Source organism: Typopeltis vanoorti, chromosome 15 (genome assembly GCF_054136105.1).
Source record: "Typopeltis vanoorti isolate ZY-2024b chromosome 15, IOZ_Tvanoo_1.0, whole genome shotgun sequence".
Taxonomy (NCBI): domain Eukaryota; kingdom Metazoa; phylum Arthropoda; class Arachnida; order Uropygi; family Thelyphonidae; genus Typopeltis; species Typopeltis vanoorti.
Window position 1 is genome coordinate 11,817,119 of NC_143563.1, and position 23,672 is coordinate 11,840,790.

The window sequence follows — 23,672 nt, forward strand, 5'->3', positions numbered from 1 at the left end:
ACCTCAGGCCATCAAACAATCCAAAACTAAGAGGTTATATTTTATACAGGACAGACAGACTTAACTCTAGTGGAGGCGGAACAGCTATTTTTATCAAAAATTATTTAAGCCACAACTCGCTGACCAACCCCCAAACTCTAAACCTTGAGGTGACGGGTGTGGAGGTGCACACAAATAATGCTGGCAAACTCAAAATCTATGCAGCATACAATCCTCCCAGTATTCCACTATTGACAGTAGACTTAGACACCATCCTCGGCTCCACGGATTCCATAATTATAGCTGGAGACCTTAACTCCAAACATACGGCCTGGTTCAGTTCGTCAATCAACACCAAAGGCCGTACCTTATACAACAGCACATTACTCAACTCATCAAGAGTAGCTGGACCCACTGAGCCCACCCACTACAGCCCATCAGGAAGTTCTGATGAATTAGACATAGTTATCCTCAGAAACATCAAATATCAATACCAGCTGGAGACAGTAGAAGAGCTTAACTCAGATCATAATCCCAATCCTACTCAGGTTAGGACTTCAAGACCAACTCTCTCCCCATCATTCTTTCATACCATGGGACAAGCTCTCTAAAGTTCTTCCAATCCACATCGGTCCTCCCCCTGTCATTTGCAAAAAAGAAGAAATAGATCAAGCTGTAAACAACTTAACTAGGCAAATCAACTCATCAATAGCATCAGTCACTCAAACCACTGTCCTCCACGCTTCTAAGATCCCAATAGAGATAATGGACCTGATTAGAGCCAAGAACAAGGCCAGAAAGTGATATCACAACACCAGAGCGCCGCAGGACAAAGCAACCTTAAACACTTTGAACAGACAGGTTCGAGAATCCCTCCAGGTCCACAGCAACTCCAAATGTGAAACCAAACTGAAAGAAATCAACCCAGAAGATAACTCCATGTGGAAGTTTGTAAAATCTCTTCGTATCAAAAGACAACCACTTCCTCCTTTAAAGACCAATCTTGGAGTTGCACACACAGATGAAGAAAAAGCAGAAGCCCTAATTGACAATCTGGAAAATCAATGCAGCCCATCTTATGCAAACTTAAATATCAATCTTATTTACAAAGTTCATCGTAAAGTTAGAAATGCACTAAGTCAGCCTAAGGATGATTCAGAAACCATCCCCCCACATCTCCAACAGAAATAATAAATATCATTTCCCATCTGAAGAATAAAAAGGCCCCCGGCCCTGATGGCATTACCAATAGAATAATAAAGCTACTCCCACGGAAAGCCATAATTCATCTAGTTAATATTACCAATTTCATTTTAAGATTCCGATACTTTCCCTCTGATTGGAAAATCACGGACATTATACCTCTGAAAAAACCTGGTAATAACCCACAACTTCCCCAAAGCTACAGGCCCATCAGTCTTCTTTCCTGTCTTGGCAAAGTAACTGAAAAGGTCATCCTATCAAGACTACAATCAGCAGTGGACAGTAGTAGGGGTGGCTATAGTGACCAAATGCATCCGGTGGGCGTGGCTTTTCCGTGAAGGTATATGTGTCAATGGCTTCAGCTCCTACTAGGGGTGGAGGTTCTGACCAAATGCATCCGGTGGGCGTGGCTTCCTGACGTCATTGTGAGTGATGTCATGAGTTTGGAATGTTAGGAATTTCCCTGTGGGCAACTGTGTGAATGGCTTCAGTTCTTGTGTTTTGGTTTGTGTATGGAATTATGGGTGATGGTAGAGATAAGGATTAGTGTTGTGATTGGTGGGCCAGTTTAAACCAAATGCTTCTGGTGTGCGTGGCTTCCTGAGTCAGGAATTTCTCTGGGAGCATATGTGGTCACTAGCTTCAGTTCTTGTGTTTTGGTTCGCATATAGAATTATGGGTGATGGTAGAGAAAAGGAATCGTGTCGTGGGTGTGTGTTGTTTTCAGATGTAGATAAGTGACGTTGTTGTTTTGAATGGAAAGGATGATATTAGTGGATGAGAAATCGTGTCGTGATTGGTGGTCACTTCTGACCAGATCAAGATCAAGATAAGATAAGGAATCGTGACGCGAATGTTTGTTGTTATTGAGATTGGAATTTCGCTGGGGCCCTTGTCTGTCAGAAATATCACGTGGTGTGATGGGTGATATTTAGAGATAAGAATCGTGACGTTATGTCTTTATGTGGTATTTTGGTTTGGCTATGGAATTGTGGGCTATGTTTTGAGATAAGATATCTTTGAATTCTCCCAGGGTGACATACATCCGTCATTGTCGTCTGTGGGAATTCTAAGAGTATGTCATGATGGCTGTTGTGATTAGATTTTTCTGAATAATTAATTATATACCGGTGTCACTCAAACACACATACATTTTTTCCATACCTCATCTGTATTTTCTTCTATATTCATATTCTAATCAAGTTCATATTTTATTCATAATTCATCCGGATATTTTGATTTGTCTAAAAGTAAGATCTTAAAGTTCAATAAATAAATAAATAAATAAACAAATCGTGTGTGTATTCACGGTTATTTCAAAACTGTTCTTACTTAAGCATACATACATAACACATCAAAGACACTGTTTGTTCTTTTAAGTTTACATATTTATTTCACAGATATTATTTACATTGCAATATGCAAGAAATAGGAATTGAATTTACATATATCACCAATGCAAATAGTGTTTTTCTTGGCGTAACATTTCTTTGAAAAAAAAAAAAACTTACATTTCTTTCCAGAATGGGAACATCTTGGTACTATCAAGGTTTTCTGAATATTCCAAATTGTTGATTAACATACAGGGTGTTCGGGATAAATTTGACATATTTATAATTAATTATATTTTTCCGTAAGTTACATGTATTAACACACACTTCTCTTCATTTAAAAGTTTGGACCCTTCTTCATTCATATACAAGTTGTCAGAAAGGATGGATAGCTGGAACCCACCTGAATCATGGAAGAGAATAACTTGTATCATGATGATTCGTGCCCGCCATCAAAATAAGGATATTACGACTGCTGCCCAATGCTCCCTGAATACAGTAAAAACAATCAGGCATGAACTAGAGACTTGCAATGGTGACTACGAGGATGTAGCAAGAAGAAAGATCCCTAGCAGACGATCTGATTGCGTTCGTACAGCAGAATTCCTCGCAAATCTGCAGGAACAGGTGTTGAAGAACCCTGGCATTGGAATTCGGGCTTTGTTCGTGGAGTTGCTAACTGTAGTCAAGCCCTGGATAACAAGGGTAGCCAATGGTAGGCCGTATGTATGGCAGCAGGATTCGGCCCCTTGCCACACCTCTGGGAAAAGTCAAAAATGGTTGTCTGAAAATTTCTACGACTTCACCAGTCCAAATGTTTGGCCTCCAAACTCCCCAGACCTTAACCCCATGGATTATTTTGTATGGGGCGCAGTTGAAAAAGACACCAATCGCACTTCCAGTAATACAAAAGCCCAGTTAATGGATAAAATTAAAACAGTTTTTGCGGCCCTTCCCAGGGAGACTGTAGCATCAGCTTGTTCGAGGTTCCGAAGAAGAATTGAAGCTGTGATCGATGCTAATGGTGGTTATTTTGAGTAAATCTTGTTGATAGTATTGTAATTAACTCTGCCTGTAATGTTTTTTTGTCAATTCATTAAATTTAATAGATACAAAGAAGATTTTCTTTTTCCTTACGAAACTGTCAAATTTATCCCGAACACCCTGTATATTCACAGAACACAAACACAAGTCTGAAAAGACATTTTCATTATAGGTTACTGTGGCTAACATATATTCACAACACAAAACACACAAAACATAGTAGTTGTAAGATATTTCTGTAAATAACCAGAAAAGCTAGTGGACTACTTAATTTACTTTAGTATCTGTTTGGTTCTCTGTATTAATTCTTTCCCACTGGTGCCCATGGTGGGAAAGTCTATGCACTGTTTTGTTTAGGGTAAGTGTTATTTCCGGTTTCGAATTCCGATTGCTGTTAGAGTATGGAAATCAGACAAGTGAAATTATTATTTTTTTTTTCAAATCGAGTGGTTATTTTCTGTATTTTACTTTTAAAAGTCATTCTAACAGAATAACTGAGTAGAATTAATAAATATATAAAGTATATGTGAATTTTTTTTCCAACACTGAATATTTCTCATTAAGTCTTTTCTTAAACTTGCCCAAGGTTGGTGGGAAACTCTATGCGCCGTTTTGTTTAGGGTAAGTGTTATTTCCGGTTTCGAATTCCGATTGCTGTTAGAGTATGGAATTCAGACAAGTGAAATTTTTATTTATTTATTTTTTTTCAAATTGATTGGTTATTTTCTGTATTTTACTTTTACAGGTCATATTCTAACAGAATAATTGAGCAGAATTAATAAATATATAAAGTATATGAGAATTTATTTTCCAACACTGTATATTTCTCATTAAGTCTTTTCTTATCCACTCGCCTTTTGTTGTACGTAGGTGCGAAATCGTGTGTTTTGTTTCGAACACTTGGTTTCCGTTGGGAAATTACCAATATAACTATTAATTTTACCTTCGATTCCTTGTGCTCTTAACCTATTTCTGTAAGTAGAATTTATTTGTGAATTATTTTCCCACACTGTTAATTTCCATTCATTAACCTTGTTTGTAGATAAGGAACAAATAAGATTTTTAAGTCAATGAATCAAAAAAAAAAAAAAATTCTCTGGTTACTTTGTGGCATGAAATTTCACAAGGAAAAAAAATGTTATCTTCCTTCTTAAATTTGTATAACACATATACGACACCCAATTTGTTCATTTTAATTTACACATTTTATTGAACGAAATATTATTTTCAAATTGTATTTACTGAATCTAACAATACAGAAAATAAATAAAATGAAAAATACATCAAAGGTTCTTCCATGGTTGTAGAATTGCCATCGTATGGTTTTGACAATGTGACTGTCATCTGAAAGTTAATTTTTCGTTTCGCATTCGTTGGGAATTTATTACTGTAGTAAAATTAAGGGTTGTGTATTTGTTTCTTTGAAACCAATACATATACTTCAGAGAATTATTAAAAGCACAGAATCTTTTGTTATGTTTCCAAAAGTATTTAAAGGTACACGTTATGTTTTCACGTTTCGGGCATCCAATTTCATTTAAATCAAGAACAGGCCACCCTATTAACTTCGTTAATGTTTTTGATTTTTCTCTTCCTTTGGCAAGTAATATATGATATTTGCATGTTGATTCTATCATCCAATCTCTTAGTTTGTCCAAAGCTAGTGAACCAATTTCCCACTTCAGCTGATGGATATATTTTATTAACCAAGAATTCTGTTTTTTAACTCTTTCAGGTAATTCTTTCCAACTACAAGGTGATTTTGTCACCGCATATCTTACATTAATTCCATCAGAAATACAAATTTCTTTAGGAAATAAATTTGAACTCTTATTCAACAAAAATTGTACATCAATTATCCCAATGATAACTGAAAATTCGTATTTTTCACCCACTGTCGATTTTTCATAATCGTTTTCCTTCATTCTTCTTCTTCGATTACTTCATATGGCACCACAAATAAATAGTTATTTATTATTATTTCACTGATTATTAGCTCTGATCGTATACTTTATGGTAACATTCGTTTACAAAATTCTAAACAATTAGAACTTTTCACAAAGAAACTTTCAAAGAATTTGTGGCTCACCCATTATTTTTGCATTACCAAACACAAATCACAAAACAGCAGCTGCAGTAGATGAACGATTACCTTAAGTCCAAAGTCACTCGACTCTCTGGTATTTTCTTATAGTACTGTTTACACTTACCATCCCCTACCCTGACCGTTCCTTCAAAAATGAATCCTTTGCACAGATGACTCAATGATATGCTTTCACATGCTGTTGGATATACTGTTGGTGTGTTTTTATCTTACTTTTTGTAGGGAAAGGTAAAATTTGTATATGTGTTATCTGTAGAGTACAAACATTTTCTCTATGCCAAACTTTAAAGAAGTGTTAAACTCATGTTTTGTTGGTTTAATTAGGTGCTTTTCTCTTTCTCTCTTTCTCTCTCTCTCTCTCTCTCTCTCACTCTCTGTAAAAATAACCAAATTCTAACAGTTCGGATTTTCGATTATGTGAACGATTTGTTTTCAGATAACTCAAATAATGTCAATAGGTAGCATTAGACAATTTCTAAAATAATCAATACATGGATTTTCGTTTTTCAACACCGTTTTTTCTTTTTCCTGTCCTGGCATTAATTTCACAGTTGTGATTTTTTAAAATAATTAAACAGAATTGCATTAAGATATAAAGTTGTGGATTTAAATATCAAGATCTAATCAGAATAACTGAGTAAAAATTCACCATGGAAAAACACAACAACAAAAACACACATCTTTGTTCATTTAAGTTTACAAATGCACATTTTATTTTGCTCAAATACTATTTACAAGTATATTTACTGAGAAAAATTCGAAACATGTAATTACCTAAAAATATTTCGCAATATTTAGTTTAGACTCTTAACATTCTCCAGAGAGTTCAATGAATAAAATTTTTGTTACTCACTGTTTCTTGGTTACATTACATCAAAATAGCTGGTCACGCAAAAGAATTTTTAAATCAGATACCATGGTAACCACACTTCCATACGTTTGATATTGTGTCAGTCTGGAAATGACACCATGCCTCGCTAAACATTCTGTGGATTCTTTTGTCAGCAAATATACACAAACAGTTTTTGTAAAATGTTCGTAAATGTCCCAAAATAAAGAATCTTTATCGAATTGGATAAAATCTTGAAAGTCTAATTTTACCATTGATGAATTTAAATGTTGAGCGATAATTTTTCCCATTATACGGACAGATGGTAATTCAGTTTCCAAAAATAGTAAATGATTATCAATGTCGTACATTTTTGTTGAAAATCTCTCAGCTTCTTCACAACTAATAGAAAAAACCTTACTTCCATCAGCTCCTGTATCATCAAGTATTAGTTCCCCATCTTGGCATTTCAGAATATAACAATCACCAAGGTCCATTTCGTAGTCAACTCTTCTTTGCAAGTAGCCGAGGATATCAGACCACTTCCTGCGTAATTTTTCCCAAGTGGTCCGGGATAAATACATCACAATGTACGTGTCTTCTAAAATAATAACCGGTTTCCATCCTTTTAGAGCTAGGTGAAGAGTTTTGTCTTGTGCTATTTTCCTGAAGAAAGAAAATTTCAATGACTTTTGTGGCTCACGCATTATTTTACTTTACTTTACTTTCCTGGATACCAATCACCACAACACAATACGATAACTTCACAGGATGAACGAATTGTCATAACTGCAAAGACACTTGACTCGTTTATTTTTCCTTTACGGTGAATTTTTACTCAGTTATTCTGATTAGATCTTGATATCTAAATCCACAACTTTATATCTTAATGCAATTCTGTTTTATTATTTTAAAAAATCACAACTGTGAAATTAATGCCATGAGAGGAAAAAGAAAAAAAAGGTGTTGAAAACGAAAATCCATGTATTGATTATTTTAGAAATTCTCTAATGCTACCTATTGACATTATTTGAGTTATCTGAAAACAAATCGTTCACATAATCGAAAATCCGAACTGTTAGAATTTGGTTATTTTTACAGAGAGTGAGAGAGAGAGAGAAAGAGAGAAAGAGAGAAGCACCTAATTAAACCAACAAAACGTGAGTTTAACACTTCTTTAAAGTTTGGCATAGAGAAAATGTTTGTACTCTACAGATAACACATATACAAATTTTACCTTTCCCTACACAAAGTAAGATAAAAACACACCAACAGTATATCCAACAGCATGTGAAAACATGTCATTGAGTCATCTGTGCAAAGGGTTCATTTTTGAAGGAACGGTCAGGGTAGGGGATGGTAAGTGTAAACAGTACTATAAGAAAATACCAGAGAGTCGAGTGACTTTGGACTTAAGGTAATCGGTCATCTACTGCAGCTGCTGTTTTGTGATTTGTGTTTGGTAATGCAAAAATAATGGGTGAGCCACAAATTCTTTGAAAGTTTCTTTGTGAAAAGTTCTAATTGTTTAGAATTTTGTAAACGAATGTTACCATAAAGTATACAATCAGAGCTAATAATCAGTGAAATAATAATAAATAACTATTTATTTGTGGTGCCATATGAAGTAATCGAAGAAGAAGAATGAAGGAAAACGATTATGAAAAATCGACAGTGGGTGAAAAATACGAATTTTCAGTTATCATTGGGATAATGGATGTACAATTTTTGTTGAATAAGAGTTCAAATTTATTTCCTAAAGAAATTTGTATTTCTGATGGAATTAATGTAAGATATGTGGTGACAAAATCACCTTGTAGTTGGAAAGAATTACCTGAAAGAGTTAAAAAACAGAATTCTTGGTTAATAAAATATAACCATCAGCTGAAGTGGGAAATTGGTTCACTACCTTTGGACAAACTAAGAGATTGGATGATAGAATCAACATGCAAATATCATATATTACTTGCCAAAGGAAGAGAAAAATCAAAAACATTAACGAAGTTAATAGGGAGGCCTGTTCTTGATTTAAATGAAATTGGATGCCCAAAACGTGAAAACATAACGTGTACCTTTAAATGCTTTTGGAAACATAACAAAAGATTCTGTGCTTTTAATAATTCTCTGAAGTATACGTATTGGTTTCAAAGAAATAAATACACATCCCTTAATTTTACTACAGTAATAAATTCCCAACGAATGCCAAACGAAAAATTAACTTTCAGATGAGAGTCACATTGTTAAAACCATACGATGGCAATTCCACAACCATGGAAGAACCTTTGATGTATTTTTCAATTTATTTATATTCTGTATTGTTAGATTCAGTAAATACAATTTGTAAATAATATTTCGTTCAATAAAATGTGTAAATTAAAATGAACAAATTGGGTGTCGTATATGTGTTATACAAATTTAAGAAGGAAGATAACATTTTTTTTCCTTGTGAAATTTCATGCCACAAAGTAACCAGAGAATTTTTTTTTCCTTGTGAAATTTCATGCCACAAAGTAACCAGAGAATTTTTTTTTTCCTTGTGAAATTTCATGCCACAAAGTAACCAGAGAATTTTTTTTTTTTTGATTCATTGACTTAAAAATCTTATTTGTTCGTTATCTACAAACAAGGTTAATGAATGGAAATTAACAGTGTGGGAAAATAATTCACAAATAAATTCTACTTACAGAAATAGGTTAAGAACACAAGGAATCGAAGGTAAAATTAATAGTTATATTGGTAATTTCCCAACGGAAACCAAGAGTTCGAAACAAAACAAAACACACGATTTCGCACCTACGTACAACAAAAGGCGAGTGGATAAGAAAAGACTTAATGAGAAATATACAGTGTTGGAAAATAAATTCTCATATACTTTATATATTTATTAATTCTGCTCAGTTATTCTGTTAGAATATGACCTGTAAAAGTAAAATACAGAAAATAACCAATCAATTTGAAAAAAAAAAAAAAAAATTCACTTGTCTGAATTCCATACTCTAACAGCAATTGGAATTCGAAACCGGAAATAACACTTACTCTAAACAAAACGCCCATAGAGTTTTCCACCAACCGTGGGCAAGTTTAAGAAAAGACTTAATGAGAAATATTCAGTGTTGGAAAAAAAATTCACATATACTTTATATATTTATTAATTCTACTCAGTTATGCTGTTAGAATGACTTTTAAAATTAAAATACAGAAAATAACCAATCAATTTGAAAAAAAAATAATAATTTCACTTGTCTGATTTCCATACTCTAACAGCAATCGGAATTCGAAACCGGAAATAACACTTACCCTAAACAAAACAGTGCATAGACTTTCCCACCATGGGCACCCATGGGAAAGAATTAATACAGAGAACCAAATGGATACTAAAGTAAATTAAGTAGTCCACTAGCTTTTCTGGTTATTTACAGAAATATCTTTCAACTCCTATGTTTTGTGTGTTTTGTGGTGTGAATATATGTTAGCCACAGTAATCTATAATGAAAAGTCTTTTCAGAGTTGTGTTTGTGTTCTGTGAATATATGTGATTCAACAATTTGGAATATTCAGAAAACCTAGATAGTACCAAGATGTTCCCATTCTGGAAAGAAATGTAAGTTTTTTTTTTTTTTCAAAGAAATGTTACGCCAAGAAAAACACTATTTGCATTGGTGATATATGTAAATTCAATTCCTATTTCTTGCATATTGCAATGTAAATAATATCTGTGAAATAAATATGTAAACTTAAAAGAACAAACAGTGTCTTTGATGTGTTATGTATGTATGCTTAAGTAAGAACAGTTTTGAAATAACCGTGAATACACACATGATTTGTTTATTTATTTATTTATTTATTGAACTTTAAGATCTTACTTTTAGACAAATCAAAATATCCGGATGAATTATGAATAAAATATGAACTTGATTAGAATATGAATATAGGAGAAAATACAGATGAGGTATGGAAAAAAAGTATGTGTGTTTGTGTGACATCAGTATATAATTAATTATTCAGAAAAGCTCGAAAGACTGACGCCATCACGACTTACTCTAAGAATTCCCACCCTTTAACAGGAAACAAATACCCCTAATGCATTGGAAAATTAGTACAACCATCTATATAAAAATTAAAAAAAAAAAGAAAACGTATGTTTGAGTGACACTGGTATATAATTAATTATTCAGAAAAATCTAATCACAACAGCCATCACGACATACTCTAAGAATTCCCACAGATGACAATGATGGATGTATGTCACCCTGGGAGAATTCAAAGATATCTTATCTCAAAACATAGCCCACAATTCCATAGCCAAACCAAAATACCACATAAAGACATAACGTCACGATTCTTATCTCTAAATATCACCCATCACACCACGTGATATTTCTGACAGACAAGGGCCCCAGCGAAATTCCAATCTCAATAACAACAAACATTTGCGTCACGATTCCTTATCTTATCTTGATCTTGATCTGGTCAGAAGTGACCACCAATCACGACACGATTTCTTATCCACTAATATCATCCTTTCCATACAAATAACAAATGACGACATTTATTTACAAATAACAAATGACGTCACTTATCTACATCTGAAAACAACACACACCCACGACACAATTCCTTTTCTCTACCATCACCCATAATTCCATACGCGAACCAAAACACAAGAACTGAAGCCAGTGACCACATATGCTCCCAGGGAAATTCCTGACTCAGGAAGCCACGCTCACCAGAAGCATTTGGTTTAAACTGGCCCACCAATATCAACACGAATCCTTATCTCTATCATCACCCATAATTCCATAGGCGAACCAAAAAAATCCCACACAATCCCATACGCGAACCAAAACACAAGAACTGAAGCCATTCACACAGTTGCCCACAGGGAAATTCCTAACATTCCAAACTCATGACGTCACTCACAATGACGTCAGGAAGTCACGCCCACCAGATGCATTTGGTCAGAACCTCCACCCCTAGTAGGAGCTGAAGCCATTGACACATATACCCTCAGGGAAAAGCCACGCCCACCGGATGCATTTGGTCACTATAGCCACCCCTACTACTGTGGACCAACAGAAAATAATCCGAAATGAGCAATTTGGGTTTCGCAAAGCTCACAACATGGTGCAACAAATTCACCGACTAACAGAAAATATCACTCATGGCTTTAACTGGCACCTTAATACTGCTGCTGTATTTTTGGATGTTGCCAAGGCCTTTGATAAGGTCTGGCATCAAGGCCTTATCTTCAAACTAATTGAAAACAATATCCCAATTAAACTAGTGAAACTCATATATCCATATATTAATGAAAGATACATACAAGTAAAACTCGACGGAATTGTTTCTTCAAGGTGCAAAATCCTGGTGGGAGTACCTCAAGGTTCTCTTTTGGCCCCAATACTTTTCACAACTTACATGGCAGATATTCCTCTCAACCCAAAAACTACTACGGCTCTTTATGCCGACGACACCGCTATTCTAGCTAGATCACTCAGTCCTCACCTAGCAATCACTAGACTCCAAGGAAGTATCAATGAGCTAGCAAACTGGTTCACCAACTGGAGAATTCAAGTAAACCCCCTCAAAAGCTCAGCCATGATGTTTTCAAGAAGAAAGATCTGCAACAAAGAAGACATCCAGCTCTCTGGTCAAAAGATCCCATGGCATTCAGAGACCAAATATCTTGGGGTATTGATGGATAAGAAACTCCTTTTCAACAAACACATCAATCTCGTTTGCTCCAAATCTTCCAAAGTCATAGCTCAGCTCTACCCATTGATCAACCGCAAGAGCAAATTGAACCTACATAATAAATTGCTTCTTTACCAGATGGTAATACGTCCAGTCATTACCTACGCCTCACCAGCATGGAGTCACACTTCAAGATCAAACATTTCAAAATTACAGAGAATCCAAAATAAATGCCTTAGGATGAACCTGGATGCACCGTGGTTCATCAGAAATTCACAAATTCACCGAGAAACCGGCACTCCATACATCTCCTCTCTTCTTCGTGATCTTGCAGAAAATTTCTTCGTGAAGACAAGTTCACATTCAAACCCACTAATCGTGCAAGCTGTAAATTACAATGAGACTGATTACTACAAACACAAAAGACCGAAGGCTATTCTTCTCTCAACTGTTCATAGCTCTACTGCCCTCAGAGGGCGAGCTTAATTGCTCACAAATTTCCCATTCCCAAATAACTCTCATTACAGATAAAGGGGAATATGAAAAGCACTTGTGCTTCACCCATCCTGTCAGTAACGTCAAATTCTTAACTAATCTGAACCAATCGACCGTGAAATGCAGTGATTGATTCATTCAATCCAATACCCTTGGAGGGTAATGGATGGCAATGCCGTAGCCAATGAAGTTTTAACTGAGGCTCGGCTATTGCTGTTACCCTCCTGCCATGATCAGAGCTTTAATTGTTCTTAACTAATCTCTGGCGCAGTTTTTCTAGACATCACTCAGGCATTTGATAGAGTGTGGCATCATGGAATAATTTTTAAACTACACGAAGTTGGTATTCCATTGCCACTAGTGCTACTTATCAAATCATATCTAAATAACAGAAAATTTAAAATAAAATTCAACGTTATCAGATCCACAGAGAGGGGAATCACGGCCGGAGTACCTACTCTTCTCCATATACACGGCAGATCTCCCCAAACTGTCTCCAGCTATCACCGCTCTGTATGCCGACGACACAATCATTATAGACAGGTCCCTCCGTCCACACCTGGCCACAATCAAGCTGCAGAGAGCAGTCAAGGAATTGGAGAATTGGTAAACCAAATGGCGTATCGTAATTAATCCAAACAAAAGCTCTGCAGTACTCTTCAACAGACGTAAAGCAGAACCGAATACAAGCATACAAATGTTTGGTAAAATCATCCCTTGGCGCAATTCTACCAAATATCTGGGAATTCATCTTGATAGACGTCTAAACTTCAAGTCATATATGGATAGTGTTGCCACTAATGCAAGTCAGACTATAGCACAGCTACATCCACTTTTGAATAGGAACAGCTTTCTAAGCATAAGCAACAAAATCCTCCTTTTCAAATCGGTAATCAGACCGCAACTAACTTACGCCTCTCCAACCTGGGGTCACACGACTAAAAGCAACATCAACAGACTTCAGATAATACAGAATAAATGCCTAAGAATGGCATTTAATGCCCCATGGTTCGTCAGAAACATCCAGTTAAATCAAGAAGCCAATCTTCCAAATATTAAGACCTACATGACAAGCATTGCGGAGAAATTCTTCACAATCACAGATAATCACCCAAATCAGTTAGTTCGACAGGCAGCGGACTACAAGCCCTCAGATCGTTTCAAACATAAAAATCGAAATCCTCCATCGCAAGAGAAAGCTGATACAGCCTCAATGCTCACAATGAGCGGGTAAATTACCCACAATAATCTCATCACCCACAATCTAAAATCCAGATGAAGGAATAAAGAGTCAAGGACTCAGTCCATCAACAAATTAAGTTCAAAGTCTTAAACTAATGATGGTGGAGGTGGTTAATCGACCGTGAGATCAGGTGATTAATACCCTTGAAGGGTAATGGATGGCAATGCTGTAGCCAATGAAGTTCTAACTGAGGCTCGGCTATTGCTGTTATCCTCCTACCATGATCAGAGCTTTAATAGTTCAATAACACTTTATCCCTACACTGTCCTCTACAGATAACGGGGAAGATGAAAAGCATTTTGCTTCGCCCCTTTAAGTCAGTCCTTATAAGGATAAGGATTCTTAGAAGAGTGGGGGGAATAATAGAAAGGGATAGAAAAGGTTTTCGTCAGCATTTACATTATCAGTTAAGAACGGGATGATAAAGTTGTTCTAAATATAATAAACGGATGTCTGTATAAAACATAATAATTATATGTGATGGAAAAAATATTCGGAGGATCTCTGTAAACCCAGAGAAGGATGAAACTGGCTTAGAAGAATAAATCGCAATCTTTCTTAAATGCACCGAATTCAGAGCTTAATTTCAGACATTGTGAGCACTAAAAATATAATCATACGAGGAATTCGAGATAAAACGACACATTTATAGACACTTTAGACCAATGGTTCTTAATCGGTGTTCCCCGGAATACCTGTGTTCCGCCGGTGTAAGATGTCACTTTACTACGAGGCACGCCAATCTTGCTTCAAAAACGAAAGATTATTTCAAGAGATTGTTGGACATGCAAGTTAAACAAGTAAAATATTTTGAAAACCCTGTTAAAATTTCTGATTAGACACAAGTGCATCATATAAGGTAGCTGAATTAATTGCGGTAGAATTAAAACCACACACTATAGCAGAGTCTCTTATTTTACCAGCATGTTGTGAAATAGTAAACATTATGTTTGGCGACGAAGCAAAAAAGGAAATTATGAAAATTCTTCATTCGGACGATACAATAAAAAACAAAATTAAAAATATCTCAAATGATATTGAGAAAACAGTTACCAATAAATTTTCCAAAGAACATTTTGCTTTACAAATCGACGAGTTCACTGCCATTAACGGTAAAACTCATATACATGGGGTCCTCGAGTTACGTCGGAGATCCGTTCTCACGGACCGACGTAAGGGATTTTCTATGTAAGTCGGAATTACCATAGCCTAAGTTACTTACTTAACTTAAAACACCCTAAAGCCATACGTAAATATCAAGAAACTGAACTAGGCCATAGGAAAATGAAAGGGAGAACATAATTACTGTATACTACAGAAAAATGACAAAAATGAAACTAATAAAAAAACAAACATCTCAATCATGGGCCTAGTACGTTTTTTTTGTAATCACAGTCGATTTCATGGGCGCCAATCCTTTCGCGTGTTCAAGAATGCGAACTTTATCCTTGGTAATAATCCCGACTGTGGTACGACTTAAGTTCAACGCGCGGCCGATGTTCGTTGTCGTTTCTCGCTTTTTTGCCCTTTTAATAATGTCTAATTTCACTTTTAATGTAATGGCTTTCCTTTTCATCGACACACTGCCATCAGACGAGTCTGCCTTACGTTTGAGAGCCCTATTGAAGGGTAAAAAGTCAAAAAAAAAAACACAAACACAAAAGTGAGAGAGCGGATGTAAACAAAGCACGCGGTACCCAAAGAGTGTATGCTGGGATCCAAGCGATGCCACCTCTCCCAAACAAACGCCGTCTAACGGCGTATTCTTCAGTCGCGCTCACAAACAAGTTCGCCCGCGACGTTTGAATTTTACGTCGCGCTGCTTCAAGTCGAAATTTATTTTTTAAATTATTTATGGGATTACCGCCGTAAATTCGATACGACGCATGTCGAGGACGACGTAGGTCGAGGACCCCCTTGTACTAGGATTCGTTCGTTTCATTAATGGAAACGAAATAGTAAATCAATTTCTATGCTGCAGAGAACTTACCGAACGTACAACAGGACAAGATATTTTTGACTCTGTTACATCATATTAAGAAAATTTTAAAGTTTCATGGGAGCTGTGTGTAGGAATTTGTAAGCGAGTAAACAAAATGATGAGTGGTCTGAGGAATGGTCTCTACGTTGATAGGTTGAGAGTTTGTGGATGGCAGAAACTGGTTGATAGGCGAAGAACAGGGAGATATTATAGAAACATTTAAGGGATTTACACGAAACGGTGAATATTGCATAACAGTACCAAACTAACATGAATATATTCTTCTACTCACAGGAATACATAGTTTTAATTACAATACAGTTTTCTAATTTCAATCAGCCGATGTAAATAATACATATTTTAACGTAATTAGGATACTCCACTAAATGATACACATCTAATTGAGTGTTATCGCTGCTTTTTATTTAATAGTTTTATTTCTTAGTTTCGGTTTTTATTCCATTTGATCGCTTCTCAGACACGAAGTTTTCTGATTAATTTTGCTATCAAGTACTCTGGGAAAATAGAAATATTTTAATCAAACTTTGTTTTACATATTTTAATCATTGAGCAATACAGGATTTATATGCCAGGTAATCGGCGAATTTGTTTAAATAATTCATTCAAACACAACTAATTCAGTTGCGGTGTATATCCATAATTTGTAAAGTTCGAATGTTATATTTCATATGAATCATTTTGATCATTTTAAATCAGAAAATGAGTATAATTTGTTCAACAAAAGCTCTCCAATCACGTAAAGGAGAGCAAATATCCTGCAAGTAAAAGAATGAGTGCGCCCTGAATGTACGCTATTTAGTGTTGGCAATTTAGCTCTTTTGGAGCTACACCAAGTCTTTTTTTTCTTCCCTAGCTTCAAAAATTTTAATCTAGCACCTCGCTCCAAATCCAGCTCCTTCAGAACTAGTTTCAGCTCTTTTTTAGTTGTTTTTATAACTTACTGTTAAAGAAAGAAATTGTTTTAAAAGTTTGATGTTCGCATTTGATAAGGAATTGTATTGTACGTTTGATACAAGCACCGTACACGTTTCAAATGCATGATGACGTCAGTCAGTCACGTCAGTCAGTCAGTCCAACGGTCTGCCATCTTTTCGTTTTAAAGTTGATAACACCTCTACAAGTTAGTCTTTGCACAGTGTTCGGGTTGGTAGTTACAATTACGAGTAGGAAGTTTTCAAAGACTGATCGTAATTCGTTGCAGTAAAGAGTTGTATACTCTTCTTCAAAAATGAACAAAGAGAAAACTAAAGCTTACAAGAAAAAATTTAAAAGGAAGTGATTGCAAATGGAAATGTTTAGTAAATGGTTTTGTGAAGTTCCTGCTGCAAAAGGCCCCTACGTTTTGCAGATGTGATCTAGCTGCTAAATATTGTCAGCTTGTAAAGCATAGCGAAACTAAGAAACATCTTGCTGCAATTCCATATAAGGCTGTTCCTATTACAAATATGCTTGTGAAAAAGTCTGATGAGACCGCGAACTTTGGTACAAGAAATAATGCTAACCTACCTTTTCTTAATTTTAAGAAGGTAGGTTAGCATCATTTCTTTGTTGTCACTCATCATTCAACAGTTACGATCATCTTGTAGATCTTTGCAAAAATATCATCCCTGACAGTCAACTTATGCCAAAGTTAAAAATACGCCGAACTAAGTGCTCTGCAATTGTAAAGAATCTTCTAAATGAGCATTTTGAAGAAGATCTAATTGCGGACATTGGAGATGAAAATTTCAGCTTGCTAATAGACGAATTGAATGATATCACAGTGAATAAGATTTTAGGAATGGCCATCATTTATTATAGCAGGAAATTCAACAACATTATGCATACATTTCTGAGCATGGTGGTTCTAGAAAAGTGTGACGCTAGTGGTATTGTGGCTGCACTGAAAAAAAGAGCTCTTGACCAAGAAACAGGACATTAAAAATCTCATTGAAATCGGTACAGACAATGCCAGTGTTATGGTTGGTGGCAATAATGGCGTTTATGAACAACTGAAGGCATATATTCCCTCCTTAATTTTAATTAGATGTGTATGCCATTCATTACAACTGGCAATGTCTCACACTTGTGCAGAATCTCTCCCAAGAAAATTAGAATTTTTACTTGCCGAAACGTATAAGTGGTTTTCACATTCTTCTTCAAGACTAGCAGCATACAAAGAGCTGTATCAAACTATCAACGAAAATCATGCTTCTCTGAAAATTATAAGCAATTGTGCAACATGGTGGCTCTCCATTGAACCTGCAGTAGACAGAATTCTCAGCCAGTGGGTGGAATTAAAAACTCACTTCGAAGTCGTGAGTGTGACCGAGAAATGTTACGAAGCTCAAATTTTGTGGGAGATGTACAAAGATGAAAGGAATCTGTTGTATCTTTTATTTTTGCATCCTGTTCTAGTTCAATTTCAGCAAGTTAACAAAATGTTTGCATCTGACAGTGCGGATGAGATGAGATTGTTTGAAGACCTTTCTCGTTTGATTCGCTCTATTGCTAATATGTTAGTGCTACCATCATCCACAGTCGACCCTCTAGAATCAGAGATTGATGGTTATTTGGATCTCAGTCCACATCTTGGTTACAGATTTGAAAGAAAAATTTCAGAGTTGATGATACAAAAGAAAATTACGCAAAATGATGAGCGAAATCTTAGAAGTAGAAAAAGACAGTTTCTTCTTGGTCTCTTCAAACAGCTTAAGCAAAGGCTGTCTGAAAACTGGAATATTTTAAGAATGATGTCTTCTTTTTCTGTTGGCAATATCCTAAAACATATAAAAGAATCTGCTACTCCCCTCTTAGAAATGATGCTGAAAACAGAAAAAGATGTTACTGCTGCTGAATACCAGTACAATACTATCCACTTAAAGAAATGGACAAATATAGAAAACGCTGAGCTATTCTGGAGTGAAGTACGAGAATATAAAGATGCATCTGGAATGAATTCATTTAAAGAAATTGCTCAGTGTGCGATAAATTTATTAATACTGCCAAATTCTAAGCGGAAATTGAACGAATTTTTAGTTCCATGAATGTAGTTAAAACTAAATTAAGAAACAAGATGGAATTGCCAATTCTGACAGCTATTTTGTCAGTCTGGTATGGCCTCAGGCGTAACAACAAGTGCTGTACAGACTATGATTTACCAGCATCTACGCTGAATAATATTGGAACGATGGCCACATATAATAAAGCTGAAAATCTAAGTGAATTAAGCGCAGAAGACAACATGGAAGATGTATTTAGCCACTTATACGCAAGTATCACTTCAACGTGAATACAGTAAATAACTTAAAAGTATCAGCTACTACTTTTAAAATTTTAGTTTCAAATTTTTATTTTTAACTCCTTTTTAGCTCTTTTTTTTTTAAGATTTAGCTGTTTTTAGTAATTTTCATTTGGCAACACTAGCGCTATTTCAAGTACTTTGATTTCTTCGTCGTGAACTTTCTTTAGTCGAAGAGGCAACTCTTTTCAGAAAAGAGCGGTGATTAATCCATTTAAGATCAAGGCCTGCTTCCATGATTTTCATAATCCTGTAAAAAGTAATAAAAATTTTTAATTATTCACTGTCTTTGTATATAAAATCGTTTTTCCTTATGGTCGACAATCCTTATTAGAGTTTGAATTACATTGACTATTGGACGTGGATATTTGCGAATACCCCCCAGGTGGTAGATGATTGGTATCATCTGACTCAGTGATCAAGTACCCTGCTAATGGGAGATATTCAGCTTTCGAGTCGTCACGCTCGGTCTGTACAGCATGGATTTCGGGTTAGCCAGTCTTAAGTCAAACAATGTTATTATTACTAAAGTAAGCTAAGTATCCAATCGTTTGAAGATGCATTCACATGAAAATGTTACATCGCAGTGACCCTTTAAGAAAGTGCTTCTTTAACAAAATAGTCGAGGAAATGCGAAACTTTCTTTCGGTTGAAATAAATTTGGATCAAAGCCTCCTAGAATCTGTAGGAAGCTAGAAACCTTTATAAGGCTTTTAACGTTCATCCAAGAAACCGGACTAACCATCCAGAGAACACAGACAATAAACTGACATAACAGTTTATTGTCTGTATTTATTGTAAATGAAAACTCACAATTTTTTTTTTCTAGTTTTCATTTAATTTCCCATTCAGGAGAGTTCAAGGATACTCATTACCGAACTGCAACTAATATACCGTTAATGTCATGGATGATAACGATAGTTCATTCCAATATTTTAGCTCTTTAATTTTAACTAGTAGCTTTATAACTGTAATTTTAAATTAAATTTATGAATTGTAATTCTCTCATAGTGGAGAATGAAGTGCCATGAAAACTTTCCATGTTTGGGGCTCTGGAGAAGGGTTTGCTGAATACGGAAAAACAAAGAAAAAAAATTAGAATTCTCTTAGCCCACCTACACTTTTGACGATGACGTAGAATATTTCGTCGGTGGGAGTCATATAAAATCATCCCTAATTGATATCCCCATAGATAGGGTAATCTTCAGGCACACAGAGATGATCTTTAAGAGATGGGCAATTTGGTCCCCGCTGCATCCAAAAGATTCTTGTATGATGTTTTACATTATTTTCCTGATATGTTTAGGTGTAACCCTCTGAATAAATAGTGATAGACGGGGATATTTTCCTCCTTTCTTATAAGTGATTTTTTGGCGTTTGAATGGGAGACAAAATAAAAAGTAATCTTCTGCTTCTTCTTCTTCTGCAGCTTTTCCCACTTAAGTAGGGTCGCTGTTTGTGGTGAGTCTCCTCCCCAAGAGTTCTTCATCCTCAAGTCCGCCTCCACCATTTCCCTCCATCTCTTCTTTGGCCGTCCGCTTCCTCTTCCCCTGCACATCCATCTGCCTGACCTTTCTTCCCACATACTCTTCCTCCCTCCTCATCACATGACCAAACCATCTCAATCTCGCCTCCTGTATCTTTGCTCCCAACTTCGTAACTTTCACTGTTTCCCTTATATACTCAGATGATCCTTTCTAGTGACACCGCACATCCGTCTAAGCATTCTCATCTCCGCTACCATCCTGCTGATGTTATTTTTCCTCAGAGCCACAGTTTCCAAAGCATACGTCATAGCTGGTCTCACTACTGTCCTGTAGATTTTGCCTTTTAGTTTGATCGGCACCCTCTTGTCACATAGCACACCAGCCATCTCTCTCCAGTTCCTCCATCCTGCATCCCACTTCCTTCTCAGCCTCACCATCCTCTTTCATTTTTGAACCTAAGTATCTAAAGTTACTGACCTTCCTGATGACATTTCCTTCCAGCTCCAGATCTCATGGCTGCCATCCACTTTGCAACACATATACTCGGTCTTATTTCTGCTCGGTCTCATCTCTCTCTCTTCCAGTACTTTCCTCGAACTGTCCAGTTTGGCTGCCACTTCTCTTGATTCTGCACAAAGCAATGTCATCTGCATACAACATAGTCCAACGCGCGTCTTCTCTCACATCCTCCGTCACCCCCTCCATCACAATATTAAACAGGAATGGACTTAATGCTGACACTTGATGCAAGCCAACTGTAACCGGAAAACTTTCTGTCTCTCCCAGGCAGGTTTGAACTCTTGTCTTCACATTTCTGTACATCTCTTGCACCAACCTGATATATTTCTCCGGTACCTTCTTCTCCCTAAGACACCTCCAGACTTCCTGCCTTGGCACTCTATTATACGCTTTCTCCATATCAATAAATACCAGATGTAGCTCCCGTTGCTGGTCTCAAAACTTTTCCATCATCTGTCGTACCCCAAAGATTGCATCTGTCGTCGATCGACCAGGCATGAAGCGAAATTGCTCTTTTGCAATCTCCACATCCTTTCTCATTCTTCCATCAAGAACCCTCTCTAGGATTTTCATTGTGTGGGACATCAACTTTATTCCTCTGTAATTCTTGTGCATCCCCTTTACTCTTGTAGATGGGGATAAAAGTACTTTCCCTCCATTCCTCGGGTATATTTTCCTGTTGACAAACTTTTATTAACAGGCCCCACAACAGCTCAATTCCTTCTTTCCTCAGTGCCTTCCATGCCTCCACTGGGATCCTGTGAGGGCCCACCGATTTTACATTCCTCATCCCCTTCAAGGCCTCCGTCACTTCCACTCTACTAATGTTCTGCACCACAAAATAAAAAGCAAGGTGATTTTCATAATTTGAATTTACTTAATAATAAAATAGGAAAAAACGAACAGTAGAAATGACAGGTGGAGAATGAAAATCAATGAAATCAGCATACTTACATGATACTGAGGGATTCTATGCAAGGATGACCATACTGGACGTACAGTCCTGAAGTACGGACGAACAAAGATTCTTTAAAAACAATGAAATTTTCTTTGCCGTAAGGCAAATACCGAAACGTGAAGATATCCTCAGTGAGTATGAAGGCGTAGGTTCCACGAAGAACCATTTGATTCCCTCTGATTCAAGAAAAACTTCATTTTCGTTGAAAGGATGCCGAAGGACCCGTATGGATTTGATGTCTGTGGACTGTTAATAAACAAAATATAAAAATTCCTACAATGGATCCCACAATAATTCAAAACTTGCAAAACGCATCCAAAAGATATAATAAAGAAAATCGTCTGAATAAATCAATTGAGTCATCTGTTGAACTTACTTTGATGTAATTATGTATTGCTGTATTCTGTAAAGTACCAAACGATATTCTTCCCACCTTAGTAGCTTTGGATAACTGCGCTATAGTTTCTATTGACTTGTCACGTGTCTCAAATGTCATAAATGTACTGTACTGCAGTAGGCCATTACGATCACCAACGTTGACAGGTTCCAGATTGTAAACAGCAGTCGGAAAGGTGGGTATTGCAAGGCACTATTTGATGTACTTGCTAATTAAAAGGATTTCAAATATCAGAATGAATAACATTAACTGAGTATGCAAATGAAATATTAATGGATTATATCCTGTTATCAATGAAAACTTAATTCAAAGAGAAATTCAAAATTCAAAGAGAAACTACTGAAGACGACACTGAGACATAGTGTGTGTTTAATCAGTGGAAAAATAACCCAAATTGCTTGTTTAAGAGGTGTAACCATGGTCCTAAAAGAGAGAGAGAGAGCATCTGTCAGGTAGCGATTGTAGACTTCTGAGGTGGTTTGTATGGACAAAACGAACTTCCCCTTTGCATCATTTAACCGACGTATTTAATGAAGTCTGCTCCGTACCTATATCTCACCGAACTGTACGCAGGGAATTGAACAGGATCGGTGTTTGCAGTCGCATGCCTATACGGAAACCAATGATTACTGAGAAGTCACTCACTCAGTGGCCGCTTTGTGTATGATAATGAATTTCGGACATTCACAGAATGCGAAATAAAATATTCTTTTTTTTTATTTAGAAATGTGAAACAGGAAGATCAACACAGCTATGGCTCCCAACAGATGTAGGACCACCTTTTGGTGCGAACTCCGCAGCAATCCTATGAGGGGCATACTTTTTCACACGCACACGATAACGATTAATGGAAATATCGCAACAGTATTCAAGTAGGCATGTATTGAGGTCCTGGACTTGTCGGAAATCCCTTGACCTCACACGAAAGTTCAATTCATCTTAAAAGTAGGGTTGAGATTAGAGCTCTGTGAAGGATAGTTGAGTGTGGTGACGTTAATGTTCAAAAACCACGCCGTTTCAGCAGCAACCTTATTATACGATGCATTGTCCTGCTCAAAAACACGACGGTCAGGTCCATATAATCGCCACAAAGTATGAAGTATTGCA

The 23,672-nt window shown here is 36.3% G+C and overlaps 1 protein-coding gene across 1 annotated transcript in view; it reads right to left on the bottom strand.

The window, feature by feature from the left end:
- LOC150098385 (2-Hydroxyacid oxidase 1-like) overlaps nt 1-22,334 on the bottom strand; it is a 37,947-nt gene extending 15,613 nt beyond the window's left edge. The window contains exon 1 of the mRNA XM_090405183.1: nt 22,165-22,334. Coding sequence (XP_090261309.1) covers nt 22,165-22,334 — 170 coding nt within the window. The remainder of the gene's footprint in view (nt 1-22,164) is intronic.
- Nucleotides 22,335-23,672: the final 1,338 nt, after the last annotated feature.